The sequence below is a fragment of the Lates calcarifer genome, linkage group LG6, assembly GCF_001640805.2.
Source record: "Lates calcarifer isolate ASB-BC8 linkage group LG6, TLL_Latcal_v3, whole genome shotgun sequence".
NCBI classification, from domain to species: domain Eukaryota; kingdom Metazoa; phylum Chordata; class Actinopteri; family Centropomidae; genus Lates; species Lates calcarifer.
Genome location: NC_066838.1, coordinates 8,772,157 through 8,798,757, shown reverse-complemented (window position 1 = coordinate 8,798,757; position 26,601 = coordinate 8,772,157). Strand labels below are relative to the sequence as shown.

Below are 26,601 nucleotides of genomic sequence, written 5' to 3'. Positions count from 1 at the left end.
TCTTTAATCCCAGGTCATTCATCACTCTTAATCCTTTAAAACCCTCTCTCACCTCAGAGTCAAGGCGTGAGCAGTAAAATATCACACACCACCATATTTCACAGCACAACTCAGGATTCAACTCTCTGATAAGTTTAATGCTGACAGCGTCTTGGCTGTGAAACTGTCCAGGTAGTTTGCTCTGCAGATGTCTGAACATCTAAGTGAAACTGACATGTCAGGAAATATGATATTTAGATATAATACGATACCTACCAAAAGTCTCCCTAAATCTTCACCCTGATGCCTAAACCTGACCACTTGAGAAAATGTCTGTGAACAGAGGACAGGCATATTAATAAATATAGATCTATTTGACATAGACATGTATACATTTTATTTGGCATGGATCTAACCCCATAGCCCACAAACAACAATAGCACAGAAAGGGTAGAGCAAAAGGGGAATGATGTAAATATTAAAGATGATTTCCTCTTTTTGTTTTGTATTTGATTACAATTCCACCTGTAAATCTTTGGTTTCTGTTTTTTTAAACAGGAAAATGGAGCATTTACAGTCCTAGAACATAAACAGAACAGAAAATAGAGCTGGTGATCAATATCTAATGACAAAAGAGTCTCACAAAGTCTGACGATTTATCATGTTGAAAATCCATTTTGCTGTCACAGCACTGAAAAAAAAATCTGGGAAAGGGACTGATATGTAATTGTAATTTAGTAGACTGGCTCCTGGAAAGGATGTAGAACGTTTGATTGGTACACTTCCACCTAATCCAATTAATTTGTTAGTGCAACCCTAGAGCCTATGTATTTATATAAGCAAAAAGTATTTACTCAAGCTTCAGCGAATGTGTTAGCTTCAGCCTTTTTTGGTGTTTTTGCCACACTCTGCTGAGCTGAGCTTGTCCACAGGAAGACTTTAGCCTTCTTTGTCTGTGTGTATGGGTTTGTGTTTTAGAACCCCATGAATCTATCAGCAGGGGGCCATATCCATATGTGTGTTTTGTGTTTCTTTGTGTTACAGTCTGTGCCCCCCCCCCCAAGAGGAGAGATAGGGAAGAAAAAGCACAAAGCGAAAATAGAGTTTAGTAACGTGACTTCCCACATTGTGTTTTTCACAACATTACAATAAGCTAGATAAAATCTCTCACTAGGAACTGATTTTTAAGAGCCAACCAAAGCTTACCTCAGTCAGAGAGGGCAGGTGACAAGGAAGAGAATAAAACACTTACTTCTCATGGTAGACCTTATATTTTTCACTTTATATTTTGACAAAACCTTTTGTCTGCTGTAAGCATAAAATCAAACATTTATGGCTCATACAGTCCACACCAACAGTTATGTTTTGATGAAATGTGGAGAGTTGTAGTTTGGGTTTTCATTGCACCGCTTTATGGTCTGACTGGGCTTTATAATTCAAATTGGTCCTCCCTAAGGCAGAGGTAAAAGAACAAGTTCACACTTTGCTAAAAAGTGTCCCAACTGCTTTGCTGGAACCCGTTTAAAACTTCTCTATGACAACATGAACTTGCATGTATGTGGGTGTCTTTAAATTGACCTCTAAATTTGAAATTCTCTACTTTCACCAAAAAACATTTCAACTTGTGTATTTGTATTATACATGTGTGCAAGGCCCAAAGGCAGTTTGACCAAAACAGAGCTGTCATTAGATATTAATGAAAGAGGAACCAACAAATGCTTTCATCCCAAAACACTGTGTGTGTCCTTATGTGCAAATATGTAGTTTGTGTATGTATTTTTGTGTATTTGGGCGTGAGCTGCTACCACAAGGTCAGGCCATATTAGATTATTGATGCACAGAGTGAGTAAGTCCAGAAAAACCACATCTCTCATTACTCTGGACAGTTTTTGCCTCAATCCGTTTCATGTCTTTCGTCTGAGTGTCTAAAATTGAATGGGGGTTGTCAGTGAAATCCAGTTTTCAGGTCACTGTACTAGAGATAGACCGATTATCAGCCAGGCCGATTATTGGCGCCGATATTCTGCGTTTTGACGCATATCAGCATTGGCCTTTTTTTTAATCTGACGGCCCATAAGAGATCAATTTAAAACTGGGTTATTTTGGCTCTGACGCTGCTGCGCCTCTCTGTCTGCAGTCACTACTCTGTCTCCAGCATTGTTCCACCCACAGCACCATCTGATTGGTTACAGCAGAACCACGGCATGGGTAACAGCCAATCAGCAGTGAAAGCTGTGCATACACAGTGCTCACACACACGGGGAGAGGAGAAAAAGTTTTGCCGGGTGGAGAAGCTCCGGAGAGCAGATATATGTTTCTTTATTTACTGTAGAAAACTTTAGGGAGCTATTTATTTGTTTTCATTCAACTTTATAAGACATGCTGCTGAGCCTGAGAGCTCCCTGCACTTTTTGTTAGAATTTTAAAATAAAGATGTCGATTGTCTAAGATAAAAAAAAAGCCTTTAACATGTTGCAAAGCTGAAAAGCTGTTTAATAAACATATGCTTAAAGGCATTTAAATGAAGTTAAGTGTTGGAGTTTGTATTATTCCAAATTTTGACGCCAATATTTTCACTTTTACTGCAAATGAATATCGGCTCCAAATATCGGTTATCGGCCTCCTTGACTACTAATAATCGGTATCGGTATCGGCCCTGAAAAAACCATATTGCTATCTGTCTATTTCTACTCTGTACATATTTTAATTGAATTCCAATCAAGTTTCATATCAGAGGGTGTGTGCAGGTTTTTGTCAAGTGTGTGTAGGTATAGGTATAGACCAGGAGGCCTTCAGAAAGAATGGGATTCAAGATCTGCTCTACCCAAAGAAAGACGGTGTGTTCATAATATACAAGAAATATAAAAGATTACATTTAACCCTTCAGAACATTAAAAGTCAAAATGATCACTAATCTTTTAACATTTTGGGCAGAATTTTTTTTTATCTTTTATGACTTTATGACTACTTGTCCACAGTACAGTGGAGTATAAGAACATTGGTATGATTATTTTATTTTGTATTGCTACTACTACCTAAATGAAATAATGACAGTTACAGTAATACTTTCAAGATATTTAATTGAAAACAACTGAATCATTAAACACATAAAATCAAAACTGACATACCTGAATAGATATAAAACAAATAAACAGTAAATTGAATTTACAGTTAATACACAGCACAATGTATCCATAAACAAGTCATAAACAAGCAAACATTCTCTGGTTTCAGCCCCTCAACTGTGAGGATTTGCTGTTTTTCTCAGTTTCATATTATTTTAAATAGCATATTTTTCATGTGTTTTGACTGTCCAATACCAACACAAAGATATGGCACATTAACTAAGGTATGATTTCGTAGCCACCATGGTGCTGTGTTTTACTAAATCCACTGACAATTTAAAAAAATGGACTAACACTTACCATCATTGCTGACATGTTAATACCATAGGTTAGTGGGAGAGCAAAAGAACACAAGTGTCAGAAGAAGCCAGAATACAGTCGAAATAATCATCAAATAATCAGGGCTGAACCTTACAGTGACAGAAGGATCCAAAAAAACAAACAAACAAAAAAAAACTAATGAATGTATACTTGTTACAAAGGAAATCAATTAGATTTACAAAATCTATAATAAAGAAGCAAATTGTGGGTTGCAGTAAAACCAACCCAACTCAGAGATGTCCAAAGTGCTGTACACAAACATAAAACAAAGCAAATAAAAACAATAAAAGCCAATAAAATAAAACAATAAGACAAAACAATAAAAGCCAACATCTCAATGCATGCAATTCATTCCACAGCTTTGGGGCAGCGACTGAAAAAGCACGTCTCACCTCTCGATATCCTCTTTGTGTTTGGGATGACTGATCAGTCGATCTGAGAGCACGTGAAAGAGCGTACAGCTGGAACAGGTTGGACAGATACTGTGGGGCCAGGCCATGAAGACATTTAAAAACAAAGAGAACAACAGAGATCAGCACATATTTTCATGTGTGTCTTAAAACGCACATCATCAGTACTTAGTATCTTTTGGGTGAACGAACTGAACCACTTCCTGAAAAGGTACATTTACTTCCCTGTTCAGTTGAGCTTTCAGTCAGTTACAAGCAAGGAGGCTACAGCTGCAGCTGCACTACATGCTGTAGCTTCCTGTGACCCACAGTCATTTCCTTTGTTTTGCCAATGTAGAGACAGAGAACACTGTCACTGCACCACTGTGATAGGGCCCTGACCTCCGCTTTGTAAATTGACTCATCTCCATCTGTGATGAGACCCAGGATGGTGTATCATCAGCCAACAGAAAATGGTGTTGGAGCTGTATCTGGCCTTGCAGTCTTGTTTAAGCAAAGAACACACATATTTCTGTGCTTGATGATGAACTTGGCTGGAATGATTGTATTATAAGCTGAGCTGTAACTGTGACAGGTTACGAAATGCCTCACAGGGTGTAATGAATACAAGAATTTGAGACGACAAGAGACAATAATGACTTGAGAACTCATGCTAATATAAAGAACATGTACATCTCATGTATATGTGTCCTGTTATTAGGGTGTATGTCAGTACCTCTCAGTGGGGGTGGGGTTGCAAGAAAATGAAAGTGAATGCGTAACTGTAAGCTCTGACAGGAAAGCACAGTTAAAAGAGTTGAGCCTGCTTTAGGGAAAACAGCTCTGTGAATTATATACAACTGAAGGATTTTAACTCTATCTGTACTGGTAAGATTGATGCAGTCTGTGTACTTTATTATGAAATTTAATGTGTTTATATTAGTAACTTGCTATCATGTTGGCCTGCATGTTTCATAAAATGGGATAAGCTGTGAACGGTATGGCCTACATGACCACATGGTTGCATACAAATTGCACATTTCTAATAATACATATTACTTGCCTGATAATGGCTGAGAATGCACTCACATTAGGACTGTGGCCTATAAAATTGTCCTCTTTACCTTTGTGATACTTACTTACTTACTTCCTCTGATCACATGCCTATTTTGTACATTTACAGCATAGTATATTGTTTAGTTGTAGGAAAGACTCAACATGTATGGTTTTGGAAATTCTGCTTTTTAGACACATAATGTGCTGTGCTTTGTGCTTACTATCTCTATCAAGTTAGACTCTTTATTTATAGAAGTCTTTGAGGTAATGTCTACCTCCAAGGAAAAGTGGAAATCAATCCGTAATCACACAATATTTGATATTTATCAAGCTATACATCAAGGTCAAGGTCCACATATTACACTTGATTTTATTAATCATAAACCACTGATGCTGTCCTCCCATGATAACCCTCTAAAAAGCAATTAGACTTTTGATGAGACTTCTCCTCTTTATCCATGTGATTTTTATTTCCTGTGTACTTGCTTTTCTAACCAAAGAACTATTTTGTACATTTATTGCATATTATTTAGTTCAAGGAGGGGGTAAACATTCATGGTTTTGGAAATGAACATTCAGCTTTTAAAGTGTTAGACAAATAATTTGCCTTGATGACCTTGATGTGCAGTATATCAAGCTACATTGACACGGTTATGGTCCACATATTACAGTTGATTTTATTAACTACAAACTTTGTTCTCCCAAAAACTTTGTAAGAAGTTTTGAGGCTCCTAGACTTTGAACAAATTTTCTTGATATATGTAAGTCAGAGGAATTGAATGAATTTTTCTTTATTTTAATTTTATTTTATTTTTAATTTTTTTTTACTGTGGTTGACTTGTTGACTGGATTGAAAGGCTTGAAGTAAGAGTACTTTTTCTTCAGTGATGGTATCAGGTGAAAATAAATATATTTAGTTTGTGTCCCATCATGAGTGTGTCTTGGGAGCAAGAGGATCTTCCTTTAAGCCAGTGTCGAGAGACTGCATTGAAGCCTGCTGTTTGCTCTAGAGAATATGATGGGTGGCTTATGTGTCAAAGGCAAGGCCATCTAGAAAACACAAGAAATACGATTTAAACTCTGCTAAAACTGCAGGAGCCTGGTGAAAAAGACAAAGAGCTGGAAATAATGCAACTATGAACAAAGGAATAAGATACAAGCACTGCATTCAACTTCACTGGAAAACAGAAAACAGGTGAAATTGCATGTTAAACCAACACGTTTGAGGAATGGGCCATGGCCACGTCAATTGACAAGTAAGTGAAACTTTGTCTTTCAGTCAACTGTCTTTCAGTCTCACCTCACCCAGAATGTCAAACCACATAAAGTACACCATACAATGTTATACTCTTAATACTGAGACATCCACAAATGTTAGGAAAGAGACACAGTTAAAAATACTAAAGTCTTCCCAAGCTTCCCATGTTAAGATTTTCATACTAGAAGGCTATTTTGACTGACAAGTAAAGGGATTGCCCACCCTAAATCTGGTTCTGCTTGAGGTTTCTGCCTCTTTAAAGAAAGTTTTTCCTTGCCACTGTCGCCCTGTGCCTGCTCATGGTGGGAACTGTTGGGTAAATATAATAATATGAAGAGTATGGTCTAGACCTGTTCTATATGAAAAGTGCCCCTGATATGATTCAAAGCTATATAAATAAAATTGAAGTGAATTTATTGAATTAAGTGGAACTGTATTACAGTCAGCTCAGTCTCACCTCACCCAGGATGAAACCACATGAAATACATTGTGCAATGCTGCACTCTTAATAGTTAAAGTCTTAAAGTCCTCCTCTGCTCAGAAATGTGTTGCTTATTGTTATTTCACTCTGATGTTTGAGCTTCACTGTGCAGAATACTGTATGTGCAGATTTTCATACTTGTAAAGCATTTACTAATCTCTTCTACAGCTACTAGACCATTAACTAAGAGTTTTCCTTCAATAGCCTCCTAATTACTGCTTATTGATAGTAAGTAAGGAAGCTGTTGTACATGAATTATGATCTTAATATGCTTTGCTCAGTATGGACCTTGAAAGGTCGTAGTAACACAAGAAAAGTCATTCTCGATTATTAACACTGGCTAAATATGGTCTAATATTACATAACAAAAAACAAAACTACAGTGTTAATGGTATCCAAACAAGTCTAAATTAAGTCTCTGTAACTCACAATATATTCCCTATTCTAAAGTGAGGTCTAAATTAAGTGCAAGTTAATATTCACCTGTGAAGGTTTTTATGTTTTTGCAGTTATATTTTTGTGAAGTTGTACTGGTACTCTATGTATTGGTATGTTCTTCTCTTGCTATTCTCTACCCCCTCTCCCCCTGAAGCTCAAAAATATTGTAAACTACAAATGACATCTTTGAGCCCACAAATAATACTGAAGATGGTAAAAGCACTAAAGTTTGATGTTGTAACAAGAATGTGAGAGTGAAATGTTTTGTCTGTGTTGAAGCTCACTCCAAAGTCAAAGAAAAAGAGAAAATAAACTGTAGGTTACATATTGAAGCTAAAAAATAATGTTGAAAATGTTAAAATGTTATGGTTTGACACCATTAAAACATTTTTACAATCTGTGTTAAAGGCTGCTTGAGAAAGAAAGACCAGTCTCCCCTACACCCAGCAATGTTTCCCTAAAAAGTGACTGGTCGAAGGACGACCCTCTCAACTTCAGTAAAGGAGAACTGGGGTAAGATATTTTGAATTTGGTGATGTCAGTGGTCTGAAACAGTGAGATTCAAGGAGAAAGATGAGATAAACTGTGAGTTACATCCTGAAGCGCAAAAATGTTGTGGAAGATGTTTAAATGCTACGGTTTAACATTAAAAAAACATTTTTACAATCTGTGTTAAAGACCATTTGAAAGAGAAATACCAGTTTCCCTTACACCCAGCAATGTTTCCACAAAAAGTGACGGGTCCAAGGACGACCCTTTTGACTTCAGTAAAGGAGAACTGGGGTAAGATGATTTGATTCAACGATATTTGGAGTAAAGGAGAAAATAAACTACAAATGACATCTTTGAGCCCACAAATAATACTGAAGATGGTAAAAGCACTAAAGTTTGATGTTGTAACAAGAATGTGAGCGTGAAATGTTTTGTCTGTGTTGAAGCCCACTCCAGCAACAGGGACCAGTGCCCAGGTGTCCAACCATGAGCTGCGTCCAGTCTATGGATGGTCCTGCACCCAGCAATGTTTCCCTAAAAAGTGACTGGTCGAAGGACGACCCTCTCAACTTCAGTAAAGGAGAACTGGGGTAAGATGATTTGATTCAACGATATTTGGAGTAAAGGAGAAAATAAACTACAAATGACATCTTTGAGCCCACAAATAATACTGAAGATGGTAAAAGCACTAAAGTTTGATGTTGTAACAAGAATGTGAGAGTGAAATGTTTTGTCTGTGTTGAAGCTCACTCCAAAGTCAAAGAAAAAGCGAAAATAAACTGTAGGTTACATATTGAAGCTAAAAAATAATGTTGAAAATGTTAAAATGTTATGGTTTGACACCATTAAAACATTTTTACAATCTGTGTTAAAGGCTGCTTGAGAAAGAAAGACCAGTCTCTCCTGCACCCAGCAATGTTTCCCTAAAAAGTGACTGGTCGAAGGACGACCCTCTCAACTTCAGTAAAGGAGAACTGGGGTAAGATGATTTGATTCAACGATATTTGGAGTAAAGGAGAAAATAAACTACAAATGACATCTTTAAGCCCACAAATAATACTGAAGATGGTAAAAGCACTAAAGTTTGATGTTGTAACAAGAATGTGAGAGTGAAATGTTTTGTCTGTGTTGAAGCTCACTCCAAAGTCAAAGAAAAAGAGAAAATAAACTGTAGGTTACATATTGAAGCTAAAAAATAATGTTGAAAATGTTAAAATGTTATGGTTTGACAACATTAAAACATTTTGACAATCTGTGTTAAAGGCTGCTTGAGAAAGAAAGACCAGTCTCCCCTACACCCAGCAATGTTTCCCTAAAAAGTGACTGGTCGAAGGACGACCCTCTCAACTTCAGTAAAGGAGAACTGGGGTAAGATATTTTGAATTTGGTGATGTCAGTGGTCTGAAACAGTGAGACTCAAGGAGAAAGATGAGATAAACTGTGAGTTACATCCTGAAGCGCAAAAATGTTGTGGAAGATGTTTAAATGCTACGGTTTAACATTAAAAAAACATTTTTACAATCTGTGTTAAAGACCATTTGAAAGAGAAATACCAGTTTCCCTTACACCCAGCAATGTTTCCACAAAAAGTGACGGGTCCAAGGACGACCCTTTTGACTTCAGTAAAGGAGAACTGGGGTAAGATGATTTGATTCAACGATATTTGGAGTAAAGGAGAAAATAAACTACAAATGACATCTTTGAGCCCACAAATAATACTGAAGATGGTAAAAGCACTAAAGTTTGATGTTGTAACAAGAATGTGAGCGTGAAATGTTTTGTCTGTGTTGAAGCCCACTCCAGCAACAGGGACCAGTGCCCAGGTGTCCAACCATGAGCTGCGTCCAGTCTATGGATGGTCCTGCACCCAGCAATGTTTCCCTAAAAAGTGACTGGTCGAAGGACGACCCTCTCAACTTCAGTAAAGGAGAACTGGGGTAAGATGATTTGATTCAACGATATTTGGAGTAAAGGAGAAAATAAACTACAAATGACATCTTTGAGCCCACAAATAATACTGAAGATGGTAAAAGCACTAAAGTTTGATGTTGTAACAAGAATGTGAGAGTGAAATGTTTTGTCTGTGTTGAAGCTCACTCCAAAGTCAAAGAAAAAGCGAAAATAAACTGTAGGTTACATATTGAAGCTAAAAAATAATGTTGAAAATGTTAAAATGTTATGGTTTGACACCATTAAAACATTTTTACAATCTGTGTTAAAGGCTGCTTGAGAAAGAAAGACCAGTCTCTCCTGCACCCAGCAATGTTTCCCTAAAAAGTGACTGGTCGAAGGACGACCCTCTCAACTTCAGTAAAGGAGAACTGGGGTAAGATGATTTGATTCAACGATATTTGGAGTAAAGGAGAAAATAAACTACAAATGACATCTTTGAGCCCACAAATAATACTGAAGATGGTAAAAGCACTAAAGTTTGATGTTGTAACAAGAATGTGAGAGTGAAATGTTTTGTCTGTGTTGACGCTCACTCCAAAGTCAAAGAAAAAGAGAAAACAAACTGTAGGTTACATATTGAAGCTAAAAAATAATGTTGAAAATGTTAAAATGTTATGGTTTGACACCATTAAAACATTTTTACAATCTGTGTTAAAGGCTGCTTGAGAAAGAAAGACCAGTCTCCCCTACACCCAACAATGTTTCCCTAAAAAGTGACTGGTCGAAGGACGACCCTCTCAACTTCAGTAAAGGAGAACTGGGGTAAGATATTTTGAATTTGGTGATGTCAGTGGTCTGAAACAGTGAGACTCAAGGAGAAAGATGAGATAAACTGTGAGTTACATCCTGAAGCGCAAAAATGTTGTGGAAGATGTTTAAATGCTACGGTTTAACATTAAAAAAACATTTTTACAATCTGTGTTAAAGACCATTTGAAAGAGAAATACCAGTTTCCCTTACACCCAGCAATGTTTCCACAAAAAGTGACGGGTCCAAGGACGACCCTTTTGACTTCAGTAAAGGAGAACTGGGGTAAGATGATTTGATTCAACGATATTTGGAGTAAAGGAGAAAATAAACTACAAATGACATCTTTGAGCCCACAAATAATACTGAAGATGGTAAAAGCACTAAAGTTTGATGTTGTAACAAGAATGTGAGCGTGAAATGTTTTGTCTGTGTTGAAGCCCACTCCAGCAACAGGGACCAGTGCCCAGGTGTCCAACCATGAGCTGCGTCCAGTCTATGGATGGTACTGCAACAAGGATACATTCAGCAAAGCAATTAAAATTTCATAACACTGGATATTCAGTCTCATTTCAGTGTTTTAAGTTAATCCAGTTTTCTTTGAAGGGTCCTCATAATTTTTTCTGTTGTATTTTCTCATGTCAGAGAAAGATGCCAAACACAAACTCAAAGAAAACCTGAAGGAGAGAATCCTCAAAGACAATATAAACAAAGAGACTGACACAGAACTCTACGAGATAAAAGATGTGAAAAACAAGGAAGATGCAGAAAAACCTGTTCAAAGCTACAATGAAATATTCAAAACTTCAATAAAAAATGTGCGAACAGTGCTGATGAAGGGAGTGGCTGGTATTGGTAAAACATTTCAAACAAAGAGGTTCATGGTTGACTGGGCAAACGGAAACTCCAATAAAGACATAGACTTGATAGTGTCATTTGATTTCAGTGAGCTGAATTCAAGAAGAGGTCAAGATCAAAGCATGGAAGATCTGCTTAATGATTTCTTCAAACAAAGAGTTCCCACCTATGATGACTATAGAGTAGCTTTTGTCCTTGATGGCCTGGAAAAATGTAAACTTGATCTTGACTTGAAAAACAAGGACCTGACTGATATAAAAGAGAAAGCCTCTGTGGATGTGCTGCTAACAAACCTCATCAAAGGGAAGTTGCTTCCCTCTGCTCATCTCTGGATCATCTCTCAACCTTCAGGAGTTGACAAGATTCCCTCTCAGTATATTCAGAAAGTGACAGAATGTCGAGGTAAGAAACTAGGACATTTTCATAAATCGTATTATATTGTGTGATTTGTATGTGTCATTAATTAGTTAGGCATAGGAATGTAATTTTATTTGGAAAAAACTGCAAAAGCTGGTATAATATGCTTAACATTGTTCTGTTTCTTCAGAGACCTTGAAGCGCCGGCAGCATCTGGTATCAAACCTGAGGACAAGATTTCTTAAATACACTCAAGTTGAAGACATCAATCATCCTAACCAGAAGAACACAGAACACATAATTAGACGAAACAGCACTGGTGAGGTCAATGATGAAGAGAAAAATGGGCAGCCTGTGCCAAAATCAGTGACAAAAGTGAATGCAATTTCTGAAATCTTCAAGGATGAAAAAGACCAAACAATCAGAACTGTGCTGACTATTGGAGAAGCTGATATTGGAAAATCCTTCCATGTGCAGAAATTTACAAGACAGTGGGCTGAAAAAAAGGATAAATGTTTTGTTTTCACTTGGCTGAAAGATTCTTTGTGGGGCAAAGCCAAAGATGCTGAAGAACTTCTATTTCCACTTAGCTTCTCTGAACTTAAATTGATAAAAGAGGAAAAAGTCAGCTTGGTGGGACTTCTTAATCATTTCTTCGAAGAAACCAAGGAATCAGTAATATCTGACTATGCACGTTTCAAAGTTTTATTTATCTTGGATGGACTGGACGCTTCTGAACTTCCTCTTGTCAAGGATGACATCTTGACAGATGTCAGAGAGACAGCCTCAGTGGATGTGCTACTGATAAACCTCATCAAAGGAAACCTGCTTCCCACTGCCAAGCTCTGGATAACCACCCAACCTTCATCTCTTAAACTGCTGCCTGTTGACTCATTTGACAGGATGACAGAAATACGAGGTAAGTTGATAAAAAGAGATGAAGGCTGTCAAAGCTCCATAAGTAAGGCTACAGTTACACCCAAGCCTGTTTACAGTAGACCTGGGCTATATTGAATTAATATGATTATCTTTAATTTTTGTCTTAATTGTCTTAATTTTTGTTTTTATAATCATACATACACAATTATTTTTTAAAGAGATGTAGATGATAGCTGGCTGCATTAGCTGCCTTGAGTCACAACTGTGATGCAATTAGTTACGTTATGTGCCACCAGAAATGGCGTCTCATTCATTCCCATGAAAGTTATTCATTTGGCTCATATGCCGAAACAGTTCTTGCCATGTTTTCACAGTCACATAGAGCATAGAGTATGTGCACTAGAGACCTCCAGTCGAGTCGGTTGAGAGCATGGACATCGGACACTTCTTATGGTCAATAATTCAATCATCTGCCTCTTCCAGACTCTTTTTGGACCGAATGGATCCAATTCTGATAATGAAGAAAACTTAAGATGGCTAGCAGCTACATGCAGCTATTAGGCTTAAGATTTGGCAAGACACAAAAATATAGCAGGAAAGATGAAATACTGTGAAGAATATTTGCTGTATCTCTGCTGAAATTGATCATTAAGGGGTTTTTACTTTTGGCTGGACCACAACAGTGAGGCTAGCCTTAGATACACGAATGTCAGTGGCTGACTGACTGATTACAATATAGTATTGGTTGCCTAGCCGAATGTTGGAGTTTCACCACTGGCCATTGCTGTGAATTGGTGTGAACATTCTCTATTATGTCATCAGTGGAAGTGTTGCTAACTTATCACCTTTGTCACTAGATTTACCAACATTTTACACCCTGCTAACGACTTTATTAAACACCTAGCAAAAAATCTTGTGACTTTTTCAACAAACTTTTAGTCCTCTCATAGAAGAGGACTGCTAGTATTACCCTGCAAGCATGAGGTTGGGCTTTCCCTCTCAAAGCAGATCTCTTTAACTCACAGAGACACAAATGAGCTTATAACTTATTTGTATGGTGATTTTGTCAGAAGATGTCACAGTTATAAAATCAGGATTTTACCAATGCAGAACAGATGATTGGAAATGGTTTGGAAGTGGGGCAGGCTTTGACCTAGTCTTGTTTGAATTTGCATCATGATGGCAGTGTTGCAGGTGTTTTTCTGTACTGCCAGTCTATTATTAATTATGATGACGTGGCTGAATTTGACAAACCACAGGACATCTAGATGATGGCACAAAATCAATATTATAGTACCACTTTCTAATAAGGCTCTTGAGAGGGTTTTGAAGTTGTAACAAATAGTCTTGTTAATGGGTCATGGGTTGGTTAATAAATAACTAATATATTATGGATCAGTTTTAAGCTTGTAACAACAACAATATTTGGGTGGCTAGGAAAAGAAGTTCTTAATAAAGACCTTATGAAGTACATAATTGTACCACCTGTCTACCACCTGAAGTGTTGTGTTGGAAGATGAACCAGCAAGAGGAGTTTTTAAGAACTTTGCAACCTGAATGTCTTTCTAATTAATGGTTTAAATGTGTTCTTAACACTGTAAAAAAAAACAAACCAAAAAAACAAAACAAAACATTTTTTTACCATTAACAAAGCCGATAGTGAGAACGTCTAGCATAGAATAGTAATAATCAATGAAGTGGTATGAAATTGAAACATACAACTTTCTTCTCTGATCAAGTTTTCTTTATAAATATATGCACATCAAAGAAACTCTATTGCATAGTATGCCAGATTTTCAGTGACTGACCAAGCCTCAGGGTTAACAGTTTTCACATGACAATTAAACATTTAATCATTAAAAAAGCTTTGAATTTCCAGGTATGTTTGGTTTGTCTTAGTTCACAAGTGGAGAAATGGATTTAACTTAAACCACTAGATCCAAAAATTGCTTCTATTCTTGCAAACAAAAAGAAAAAAGGGCATAATTTTACAACAGTGTCCTGCTGAAAATGTTTAATCTTTTAAGTTTGAATGGTTGTCAGTTAAACATCAGAAATATTCAGAGAACTAAGACAGGCACTTTCAAACCCCTTTGAATTGCAAGGCAACACATCCTGACATTAGATTATATAGATGACTTCACACCAGAATGGAAAATTACCACCTTTATTGCATAATTCCTTTTTTGTTGTTTTTGAATAATATATATCCTATTTTCTCACTTTAGAGAAACTTGATCCAAAAATAGTTTCTATTTTTACAAAGAAAAAAACCCCACATAACTTTTAGAGTGGTGCCTGCTGAAAATGTTTCATCTTTCAAATGTGCATGATTTTGAGTTAATCAGAAATATTCAGAAAACTGGTAAAAAAAAACAAACCCACACTTAATATCCATTTGTCTTTAAGTGCAAGTCAACACATGCTGATGTCTTCACATGACTCCAGAATGGAAAACTGCTACCAATATGACGTAAATGTTTTTTTAAAGTCGTTAAATAATTTCTATCATATTTTCTTACTTTAGAGAGCAAAGAAAAACTCACAGCAGACCTGAAGAAGAGAATCCTCAGTCAGCCTGAAGTCGAACAGAGTCAACATGAGACTGAACTCTACGAAATAAAAGCTGTGAAAAATAAGGAAGATGAACAAAAACTTGTACAAAGCTACAATGAAATATTCAAAACTTCAACAAAAAATGAAGTGCGAACAGTGCTGATGAAGGGAGTGGCTGGTGTTGGTAAAACATTTCAAACAAAGATGTTCATGGTTGACTGGGCAAACGGAAACTCCAATAAAGACATAGACTTGATAGTGTCATTTGATTTCAGTGAGCTGAATTCAAGAAGAGGCCAAGATCAAAGCATGGAAGATCTGCTTAATGATTTCTTCAAACAAAGAGTTCCCACCTATGATGACTATAGAGTAGCTTTTGTCCTTGATGGCCTGGAAAAATGTAAGCTTGATCTTGACGTTGAAAAATACGAGGACCTGACTGATATAAAAGAGAAAGCCTCCATGGACGTGCTGCTAACAAACCTCATCAAAGGGAATTTACTTCCTTCTGCTCATCTCTGGATCATCTCTCAACCTTCAGGAGTTGACAAGATTCCCTCTCAGTATATTCAGAAAGTGACAAAGTGCCGAGGTAAGAAAGAGATTCACACTAACACTGACGTTTTTAATGATGCAGACACTCAAAGTAGATACAGTGTCTTCATGACAGTGGTCAGATATGGTAGAATTCCCTCACGTTCTGGTGTTCATTATGATTCCATGGAATAGGTTTGTCAAGAATACTGTATAATCAGAATCAGAATCAGAATACTTTATTTATCCCTTTCAGGAAATTGTTGTGTTGCAGTGCTCCAATTCACACATAAATACAAATACAGTAAAATAAAATATGATTATATAAAATAAAGTAATAACAAAATAATACTATTAATACTAATAATATAACCCCCAATCTTAAAGTATAAAGATATAAAAATATAGACCATTGGTAATATTTACATGCTATTTACAATGAATTACAGGTTGATTTTGTACAGGATTGTTAACTGTTTATTGCACGGGTGGGGGAAAAAATTCTTAGAGAGAGGAGTTGAATAGGTTGATGGCCATTAGCTGGAATGACTTCCTGTGGTGCTCTGTGGTGCAACGTGGTGGGATGAGTCTGTTGCTAAATGTGCTTCTATGGTTGACTAGCACGTCATGGAGAGGGTGTGAAGAATTGTCCAGTATTGTTCTTATCTTGGACAACATTCTTCTCTCTGACACTGCTGTAAGACACTCCAACTCCACTCTCACTATGTGGCTGGCACAGCACAGACTTATAAAATATCCTCAGCATCATCCGGCAGATATTGAAGGACCTCAGGTGCCTCAGAAAATAGAGACGACTCTGGCCCTTCCTGTAGAGGATGTCAGTATTTTTGGTCCAGTCCAGCCTGTTATCCAACTACACCCCTAAGTACTTGTACTCCTCCACAATTTCTATGTTGACCCCATGGGTAGAAACAGGGGTCACTGGAGCAAATTAAGTGCAAAATATCACATAAGCCTATGATTTATTTGTAAATTCAAGCATTTCAGAAACATAACACAATACAGTTAATATATATGCACTACCAGTGTCTTAGTATTTATGTTGTGGTGGCTGAATTTGATAAACCACAATGCAAGATTATTGAGATGATGACATAAAATCAAATTTATAGTACCACTTTCTAATATAGTTCTTGAAAGGATTTTGAAATTGTAATAAATGGCTTTATCAATTGCTCATGGATTGGTTCATTATTAGCTAATATATTGTGCACCAAGATTAAGCCTTTAACAAGAACAATATTTGGTTTGCCAGGAAAAGAAAAAAATCTCTTTGGCATGTGTAATTCATGCTTCAGCATTACATATGTTTTGTCTTTTGAGCTAGGTCTGTAAGTCTTAATGACCCTATGAAGTACATCATTGTATCACTTGTCTTCAGAAAAAGAAACCAAAAGCAAGTGTTGTGTTAGAGGATGAACCAACCAGAGGAGTCTTTCAGAAATTTGCAACCCAAATGTTTTTTTTCAATTAATGCACTAGAAAAAAAAAAAAAAAATTTATTAACCATTAACAAAGCTGCTAGTTACAACTTCTAGAACCTTTATGGAGAAGGCATTATTATGAAGTAGCACCTAAAACACATACCTTTCTACTTGATCCAGTTTGCTTTAGTAATGTAGGCACACCAAAAAACTCCACTGCACAGTATGTCTGATTTTCAGTGACTGACTTAGCCTCAGGGTTGTGAATTTGCAGGTATGTTTGGTTTGTGTGTTAGTGGAGAAATGGATATAACTTTGTGGTCTGAAACCAAAAAACACACATCCTGATTATATAGATGACTTCACACCACAATGGAAAATTACTGCCTTTATGACATAACTCCTATTTTGTTGACTAATATCTATCCTATTTTCTCACTTTAGAGAAAAAATGCAAACTCACAGAAAACCTAAAGAAGAGAATCCTCAGTCAGCCTGAAGTGGAACAGAGTCAACGTGACACAGAACTCTATGAAATAAAAGCTGTCAAAAACAAGGAAGATGAACAAAAACTTGTACAAAGCTACAGTAAAATATTCAAAACTTCAACAAAAAATGAAGTGCGAGCAGTGCTGATGAAGGGAGTGGCTGGTGTTGGTAAAACATTTCAAACAAAGATGTTCATGGTTGACTGGGCAAACGGAAACTCCAATAAAGACATAGACTTGATAGTGTCATTTGATTTCAGTGAGCTGAATTCAAGAAGAGGCCAAGATCAAAGCATGGAAGATCTGCTTAATGATTTCTTCAATGATATCAAACATCTAAGAGTTCCCACCTATGATGACTATAGAGTAGGTTTTGTCCTTGATGGCCTGGAAAAATGTAAACTTGATCTTGACTTTGAAAAAAACAAGGACCTGACTGATATAAATGAGAAAGCATCCATGGACGTGCTGCTAACAAACCTCATCAAGGGGAATTTACTTCCCTCTGCTCATCTCTGGATCATCTCTCAACCTTCAGGAGTTGACAAGATTCCCTCTCAGTATATTCAGAAAGTGACAGAATGTCGAGGTAAGAAACTAGGACATTTTCATAGCTAATTTATATATTGTGTGGTCTGTAAGTATCATTATAAATAATAAAAAAGCTGGTATAATACATATATTTTTTTGTTGTTGTTTTGTTGTTTATTCAGAGACCTTGAAGCGCCGACAGCAGCTGGCAGCAAAACTGAGGACAAGATTTCGTGGAGAATACACACAAGTTGAAGACATCAAGCATCCTAACCAGAAGAACACAGAACACATAATTACACGAAACAGCACTGGTGAGGTCAATGATGAAGAGAAAAATGGGCAGCCTGTGCTAAAATCAGTGACAAAAGTGAATGCAATTTCTGAAATCTTCAAGGATGAAAAAGACCAAACAATCAGAACTGTGCTGACTATCGGAGAAGCTGATATTGGAAAATCCTTCCATGTGCAGAAATTTACAAGACAGTGGGCTGAAAAAAAGGATAAATGTTCTGTTTTCACTTGGCTGAAAGATTCTTTGTGGGGCGAAGCCAAAGATGCTGAAGAACTTCTATTTCCACTTAGCTTCTCTAAACTTAAATTGATAAAAGAGGAAAAAGTCAGCTTGGTGGGACTTCTTAATCATTTCTTCAAAGAAACCAAGGAATCAGTAATATCTGACTATGCACGTTTCAAAGTTTTATTTATCTTGGATGGACTGGACGCTTCTGAGCTTTCTCTTGACAAGGGTGACATCTTGACAGATGTCAGAGAGCCAGCCTCAGTGGATGTGCTACTGACAAACCTCATCAAAGGAAACCTGCTTCCCACTGCCAAGCTCTGGATAACCACCCGACGTTCATCTCTTAAGCTGCTGTCTGTTGACTCAATTGACAGGATGACAGAAATACGAGGTAAGTTCATAAAAAGAGATGAACATGTTTACAATACAGCTGGGCTATACTGTAATTATGTGATTAATTTGAATTTTTGTTTTTTTCCTGATTTATAAAATGTCAATATCATGAAAATTGTATTTTTAAACATGTATAAGAAGCTTATGTTCACTCTATAGCTGGCTGCATTAACTGTGTCTGTCACAACAGTTATCTGAGGTGTAATTAGTTACACTATGTGCCACAGAAGATGGCGACCAATTCATTTGCATAAAAGTTACTAATTTGGCTTATACTCTGAAAAAGTCTTTGCCACATTTTGGCAGGCCCATAGAGCATAGAGCATTTTTGCTAATGACCTTCTCCAGTTGAGTCAGTTGAGAGCATGGGCATCCAACACTTACGTTGGTCAATAATATAATATTGTATATTGTATTGAAAAAAAAGTTAAAATAAACAAAACAACCATGTAACCCTAGGTGTTATAGGAATTACTATCAACAGTAACATAAAAATATTTTCTTACAGAGAAACCTGATGTTGCAAGTCAGCAGAAACTCAAATCTCAGCTAAAGGAGCAATTTACGCTGGTGTCTGAGGGCATTGATAGGCAGAAAACCTCTGCTCTTCTGAATGAGATCTACACAGATCTCTACATCGTAGAGGGGGAGAGAGGAGAGGTTAATGTTCAACATGAATTCAGACAGGTTCAAGAGGCAAAATTCAAGCCAGTGAGAGAAGAAACACCCATTAAGTATCATGACATCTTCAAACCGGCATCTGGTGAAAATAAATCCATTAGAACTGTGCTAACGATTGGGGTGGCAGGCATTGGAAAAACATTTGCATCAATGAAGTACATGCTGGACTGGGCTGAGGGTACAGCCAATAAAAACATATATTATACATTTTCACTTCCTTTCCGGGAGCTGAATTTGAGAAAAGACAGAGAACACAGTTTCGAGGAGCTTATTCATCAGTTCTTCCCTGTTATGAAGACATCAGAAATAAACAACTATGACAAGTATGAAATTCTGATTGTCCTGGATGGCCTCGATGAATGTCGCCTTGATCTAAACTTCAGTGAAAGTATGGATTGGATAGATGTGAGAAAGGCAACCTCAGTGAATGTTCTGCTGACAAACCTTATCAAAGGAAACTTGCTTCCTAAAGCTCAAATCTGGATAACCTCCCGACCTGCAGCATCCAATATTATCCCTGCTGGTAAAGTTGACCGGGTTACAGAGGTGCGAGGATTCAATGATGAACAGAAGGAGGAGTACTTCAGGAAGAGATTCAGTGAGAAAGATCTGGCTGAGAAAATCTTGTCACATGTAAAGAAATCGAGGAGCCTTTATATCATGTGTCACATCCCAGTCTTCTGCTGGATCACTTCAAAAGTTCTAGAGGACTTTGTAAATCGAAACCAAGAAGAAGGGATGCCCAAGACTCTGACTGACATGTACATTCACTTTCTTTTGCTGCAATGCAGACAAGCTAATGTGAAGTATGGTGGAGAGGAGACAAGTGAGAGTTCTGAGACATATTCATGCTGGAATACAAGGAACAAAGACACTGTCCTATCTTTGGGAAAACTGGCTTTTGAGGAGTTAGAGAAAGGAAATCTTCTCTTCACTGAAGAAAACCTGATAGAGTGTGGCATTGACATCAAAAAAACTGCAGTCTTCTCAGGGTTATTCACTCAGGTCATACAAGAGGGTTGTCGGTTGTACCAGAAGAGTTTTTTCTGCTTTGTCCATCTGAGCATTCAAGAGTTTCTAGCAGCTTTTTATGTCTCCCATAGATTCAATAATGAAGGTGAAAATCTGCTGACCAAACCAGCTTCAGTGGTTGCAGACTTGCCTGCAGCATCCTTCTACAAGACAGCAGTGGACAAGGCTTTAGATAGTGAAAATGGAGACTGGGATCTTTTTCTCCGCTTCCTGCTTGGTCTCTCCCTGGAGACTAATCAAAAACTACTGCAAGAGCTGCTGAAAAAGGCAGAAAATAACAGGGAGACAAACGAAGAAACAATTAAGTACATCAAAGGGAAGATCAGTAATGAGATCATTGATGCCGATAAAAAGCTCAGTCTTTTCCACTGTTTGAATGAGCTCAATGACCACTCTCTTGTGAAAGAAGTCAAAAAGTGCCTGCAGTCAGAAACACTGGCATTTGAAAATTTCACTGCCTCTCAGTGGTCAGCTCTGATCTTTGTGCTGCTGATGTCAGACGAGAATCTTGATGTGTTTGACCTGAAAAAGTACCTGAAATCAGAGAAAGTTCTTCTGGGAATGTTGCCGGTGGTCAAAGTCTCCAAAACCACTTTGTAAGTACTTTAATTTTATTGTAATAATTTATTGTTCTTGCAAATAGATTTTGATTTTGCATGCAGTGTACAGCAAGATAACAAAATCATATTTATTTCAGTATTCTTATGGACACCCAGTCATTAAACAATGATCTATCACTAGGCACCTTTTAAAGGTACCTTTAAATGCTCTTGATTAGTGGTAGCTATCTCCATAGGAACTAAGAGGTGTTATCCTGAACTTAGTCTTATCCAGTCTCTCCCTGCCTTTAGCTGCCACACATAATTCAAAAGTACTAGCTGCCTGGACTTTTCATCCTCACGAACAAACAAAATCTCACCTTGTTTCTTTCTTTGCATACACTAAGTGTACTTGCATACTGTTTGCTTCTTGCTTGCTACTCTTAATACTGCTGCAAGTTTGTTGCTCCATAAGTAACTCTTTGACTTTTCCACAAATTATGTTTCTGGCAAAATTTCTTATTCCAAATCTTTTCACAGGCTGAGTTGGTGTGAGCTCTCAGAGGAGTCCTGCAAAGGTTTAACATCCTTAGTCCTCACCTCTGCATCCTCTAATCTCACAAAGCTGGACCTTAGTCATAATGACCTACTAGATTCAGGTGTGGAGGTGCTTGCAAATGGCCTAAAGGATCTTCACTGTAAACTGGAGACTCTCAAGTAAGTGTACATCACATTTATTGTACATTTTGTAATGAGTGACAGAAAACCCACACAATAACAGTTACAATGATGGGGCGTTGTAATGTTTAGATTTAAGTATGAATATTCCAAAGTGCATTGAGCAGTGCAGCAAATGCTTTGTTAAAGTAAAGAGGAGCCCTTGTAAACCCTTGATTTAGAGAACTGTAATACCCTTCCCCCAGTATCTCAGTATCTGAAACAAAGGTGTGAAAATGTGCCTCTGTTATGGGCATAAAACACTTAATATTAGCTACATTTTGAGGGTGAAAAAGGCAAACCAAAGTCAAACCTAACACCAAGATATTTGGTAACAACATACAGATACAACACTGTATCTTTGGCAAGCAGGACCACAGACCAGGATCTCAGTTTTATCAGAATGTAAGAGCAAGAAATGATAACATCCAGTTTTTCACAATAGACAAGCAGGCCTCTAATTGACTAACTTAAAAAAGTGTGGTCAATTTCTCTTGGTACTGTATAATATGGGCTGTCCTTTTGTAGAAACGAAGGGGATCTCACACTCTTCTTCACATTGTACACTGCCTGTGTTTCCTTTGTTTTCATAATCAGGACAGCATTATTAAGGCCAGGTCACAGATTGAGCTGCAGCTGTCTAGAAAATTCATGCAAATGCAATGACAGAGATTGAAGTAATGTGTTTTGTATAAACACGATCTGACACCAGGAAAAAAAACATCACCAGATTTAAACATTTGAGATTTGACCTAGAAAGACAAACTTGCAAAATCATGTGCCTGTGTGTGTGTGTTTGTGTGCACGTGTGTGTGGTCTGTAGGTTGTCAGGCTGTCAGGTGACAGAGAAAGGCTGCTCTGACCTGGCCTCAGCTCTCACATCCAACACAGCATCCCACCTGAAACAGCTGGATCTGAGTTACAATCATCCAGGAGAAAAGGGGAGGGAGATGCTCCAAGCTATAAAAGACAATCCAACTATGAAGCTGAAGACACTGTGGTATGTTAAGATTTTGAATTTGTGTTTATATGTATACAATGGTAAAAATATAGCTGGTTCTCCAGGTTATGCTGAAACTACATTTACACTAAAGCAAGATCTAATGGAAGTGGAAACCATCAATTAATTTGCTGATGCGATTCATTAAATCAAAGTTTTGTCCTGACTTTTTCATTATAAGTTTATATGGTCTGACAAAGTGCTGATTCAGACTGTCTTCTGTTCAGCAGTACATTCAGTCTGCTGCTAGTCCAAGTTGCCATGTTCAGTTCAATACAAAACTAGCCCATACAAGCACTGTGCATAAGGTTAATAGCTCAGCAGCATGTTATTAATGACAGGTATCAGATTATTATTGTTTCTGTGATGACATATAACAAAAAGAAAAGGTTGGGACAACAATTCTTGTTTTTGAGTGGACCCGAAGTTTGCTGTTTTTCACTGTGTACTCCTCAGCAGTGTCTTTGAATGGAGTTTGAAAGGATGTAATAAGATACTGAAATCATAAGGGGACATTTCAACGAAGGACTTACATGTCATGTCATTGTCAATATGCACACAATATCTAGAAGCGGGTTTTTGGAAAAGAAAGAGTACATTGAGTTACACCCTAATGTACAAATTCCTGTTTGTGACAGTCCTACTATCTTCATTTTGTACAGTTTGGACCATGATGGAGAGCATCGGTTAAAGCCAGGACTGAAGAAATGTAAGTATTTTTCTGTATCTGAAACACTAAGCTGATGAGGCCCATATAATATGCATCACCAAACTTCATTGGTAGTGTAGGTTGTAATATTATATACTTTTTTACCATGATACTTCTGTGACTATTTTTTATCAAATTAATATTATTTTTTCTTTGTCATCTTGATTTTTGTTGTTTTGCTTGTTCAAATAGTTTTAAATATTTTGTATTCTTTTAACTGCACAAAAACAACACTGAATTATGTCTTTGTCTTTCTGTTAGATGGTACAGATCTGAAGTTTGATGAAAACACAATAAGCAAGAGGCTTGTTCTTTCTGAAGGGAACAGAAAAGTAAAAACTGTACAGAAGGTGGAGGAAAAGGTTGCACGAACTGTAAATGATGACAGGTTTAATAGGAGTCAGGTGTTTTGTGAAGAGGGCCTGAAAGGTCTCTGCTATTGGGAGGTGGAGTGGAGAGGGACTGTTGGCATTGCAGTGTCATATAGAGATGTGAGTAGAAAATGGGACAGTAGTGGTGGCCTAGGATGCAATGAGATGTCCTGGAGTCTGCTCTGCTCGAGGACTGGATACACTGCCATGCATGGAAAAACATCCAAACTTATTCAACTGCCCCCTAGCCAAAAAATTGCTGTGCTTCTGGATTGGGAAGGTGGTACGCTGAGATATTACAGTGTCACATCAGGAAAGCTAAGCCTCATATACACCTTCCATGCCAAATTCACAAAGCCACTCTTCCCAGGCTTCTGGTTTAAGAGGGGCTCTGTGACTTTGTGTGAGATAGACTGAACGTTTCTGTGGTGGGAAAACATGATGACTTAATGCTTGACATTTTGATAGATTAGCAAAACTGGATCATTTCAATATCTGCAAACACTATATTGTGCTGTTTTCCAGAGTTCATATTATATATCAATGTTAGAATTAGAAAGGAAGAGATAAAAACATGTCATGTTGATAATGTTATAGATGAAGAAAACAAATACAGACTGTTGTAGAAATGTAAAATATCAAACTGTTCATTATATTCACAGAATTAAAGATTTCTGTTATTTCAGAGGGCCACTATTTAAACAGACTCCTCTGTGATTAGTTATTTTTGTGAGCTAATAAAAATTGTGTGAATAAAAAAACAAACAAAAAAAAACATACTTAATGTTTATTACTTTATTTGCCTAAATTGTTGAAAACATTCAGGACTTCTTTTGTAAGAGTTTTTTCTATTAAAGGTTCAAGGTAGTTTGTTTCTTCCACAAGTCAATGTGTTTCATGTTTGAATGTGTAAGCCTGGGTTGGACTGTAATAAAAATGAAAAGTGTCATAGAGGAACTGCCTCTGTGATAACCCACAGTGTGTTGGTAGAGAACTACTCTACTATAGCAATAATATGATGTCAGTTTGTTTTTTTTTTAATGAAGGACATGGATGCCATAGAGATTTAATTTTGGAATATTTACAATACGTGCACTCACTGGTATACCTGAAAGTACTATGTAAAAAAAATATATATATGAAAGGATGAAATATGCTGACTAATGGGATTCTGCTTTATACAGAAAAGTTATTTTCTCCAGTTTCTGTTGTTATGCTTGTAAAATGTCCTGATTGAATAAATAATGCTTCTTTTTTGAACCGATTTGACCTGTTTGTGTGTACAGTATACACATTGATAGATGTACAGTATATGTATGTATATGCATAACTGTATATTTACTGTAATTGGAGGTACTGAAGTTTCTTTCTCATCATGAATTAGTCTATTTTGTTACCTATTTGACTTTTATTATTATTATTTAAATTTCATTATCTTGTTAATAACCTTCTGTGTTTGTAGGGTGGAGGGACAGCACAACAACATTGAGCTGTGACGTGTCATAGGACCATGTTGAAAGGCAATTTTGTTTGTAGGTGTTCAGAAAGGCTGCACTCGAAGTAGAAATGAGAAGCCTCCCTGGAGACGAGATATTGTTTAAATATGGGGACACTTGTCCATTTTTGAAGACATTCATAGTGTTGCATGAGTTTGTATACATGAAAAGTTGCAGAAATCGAAAAGACAACAAGAACAACAAGAACAACAAAAAACTATAAAAATGAGGGTTTAACAATTGAGAGAAAAGTTCAAAGCATGCTTACTTTCTCACCTTTATGCTTGAAGTGTCCATGTTTGATGGATTGCCTTTGTTCGGGACAGTTTAAGTAACTGGATGGAGGGACAGTTTTAGATGCTGTTCATCCATCCGATAAGCACTTTAGTTGGATCAGTCCTCTCTGTATCCTTCTTTCTGCCACCTTTCCCTCTTTTTCTTTAACTTTTTAACTTGTGTCAGTCCATCATGTGTCCAGTTCTTCATTTACGACTCTCTCTTTCTCCCTCTGTATTTCTTACCCCTTTTCTTTGTCTTTATGTCTTTCACAGATTGGCAAATGGCAGACATGATTTATTTACCTTTCCCTCCATCTGGATCCAAACAAAAACCTGCTGTGCGTTTTGTTTTACCATGTTACACAGACAGGAAGCCTGGTCAATGGAGAAATAAAGGCAGGAGTGAGTGCAGATGCAGTGTTAAGTCTCCAGATCTGGGACGCACACAAACACACAACACATACACACATACACACACACACACACACACACACACACACACACACACATTTACAGTACAGTGATGCTGTTGAAACAGTCTACAAATCAATCTACTATATTTGATTTTATCCTGTCCACTTTCATCTGTGGGACCGGACTAATTTCAGCTCAAATAAGAAACTCTTGTTCTCTTGTTCTTGTCCTCATGCCAGGTCACTACTGTAAACCTACAGGGCAATACACTTAAAATAGGCACACATGCCTTTTAACCAGTTATCAAACACTTAATATGAACACCACATTTCATACATTCATGTGCATGCTGGCATGTGTGTGCAAGTCTGCGTGCATGTATGTGAGGATGTGAATGTAGGCGGTAATGAATTATGAATGAAAGCTGGGGCAAGAGAAGGAGTAAGGGGAGGGGAAAACTGAGAGCTGAAAGGAAATGTCCAGGACAATGTAACAACCTGCCCACTGAAGGCCTCTTTGCACAAGCTGCCTCATTGTTTCTACAAACCTAATTCTTGACCA

The 26,601-nt window shown here is 37.2% G+C and overlaps 1 protein-coding gene across 50 annotated transcripts; it reads left to right on the top strand.

Moving 5' to 3' along the window:
* The first annotated feature begins 4,588 nt into the window (after window positions 1-4,588).
* Window positions 4,589-25,116, top strand: LOC108891710 (uncharacterized). Of its 50 annotated transcripts, XM_018688992.2 has the most exons (23): window positions 4,589-4,702; window positions 5,966-6,126; window positions 7,456-7,560; window positions 7,726-7,830; window positions 7,986-8,129; window positions 8,414-8,518; window positions 8,803-8,907; window positions 9,073-9,177; window positions 9,333-9,476; window positions 9,761-9,865; window positions 10,150-10,254; window positions 10,420-10,524; window positions 10,680-10,744; window positions 10,885-11,499; window positions 11,645-12,373; window positions 14,861-15,481; window positions 17,313-17,945; window positions 18,070-18,801; window positions 19,312-21,112; window positions 21,596-21,772; window positions 22,596-22,772; window positions 23,435-23,481; window positions 23,743-25,116. In XM_018688992.2, the coding sequence occupies exons 2-23, from the start codon at window positions 6,107-6,109 to the stop codon at window positions 24,267-24,269; spliced, it is 7,272 nt and encodes a 2,423-aa protein (XP_018544508.1). In that variant the 5' UTR covers window positions 4,589-4,702; window positions 5,966-6,106; the 3' UTR covers window positions 24,270-25,116. The 50 variants fall into 50 exon arrangements, with proteins under 50 accessions (XP_018544508.1, XP_018544511.1, XP_018544512.1 ...); XM_018688995.2 differs by lacking the exon at window positions 7,726-7,830; XM_018688996.2 differs by lacking the exon at window positions 7,986-8,129.
* Window positions 25,117-26,601: the final 1,485 nt, after the last annotated feature.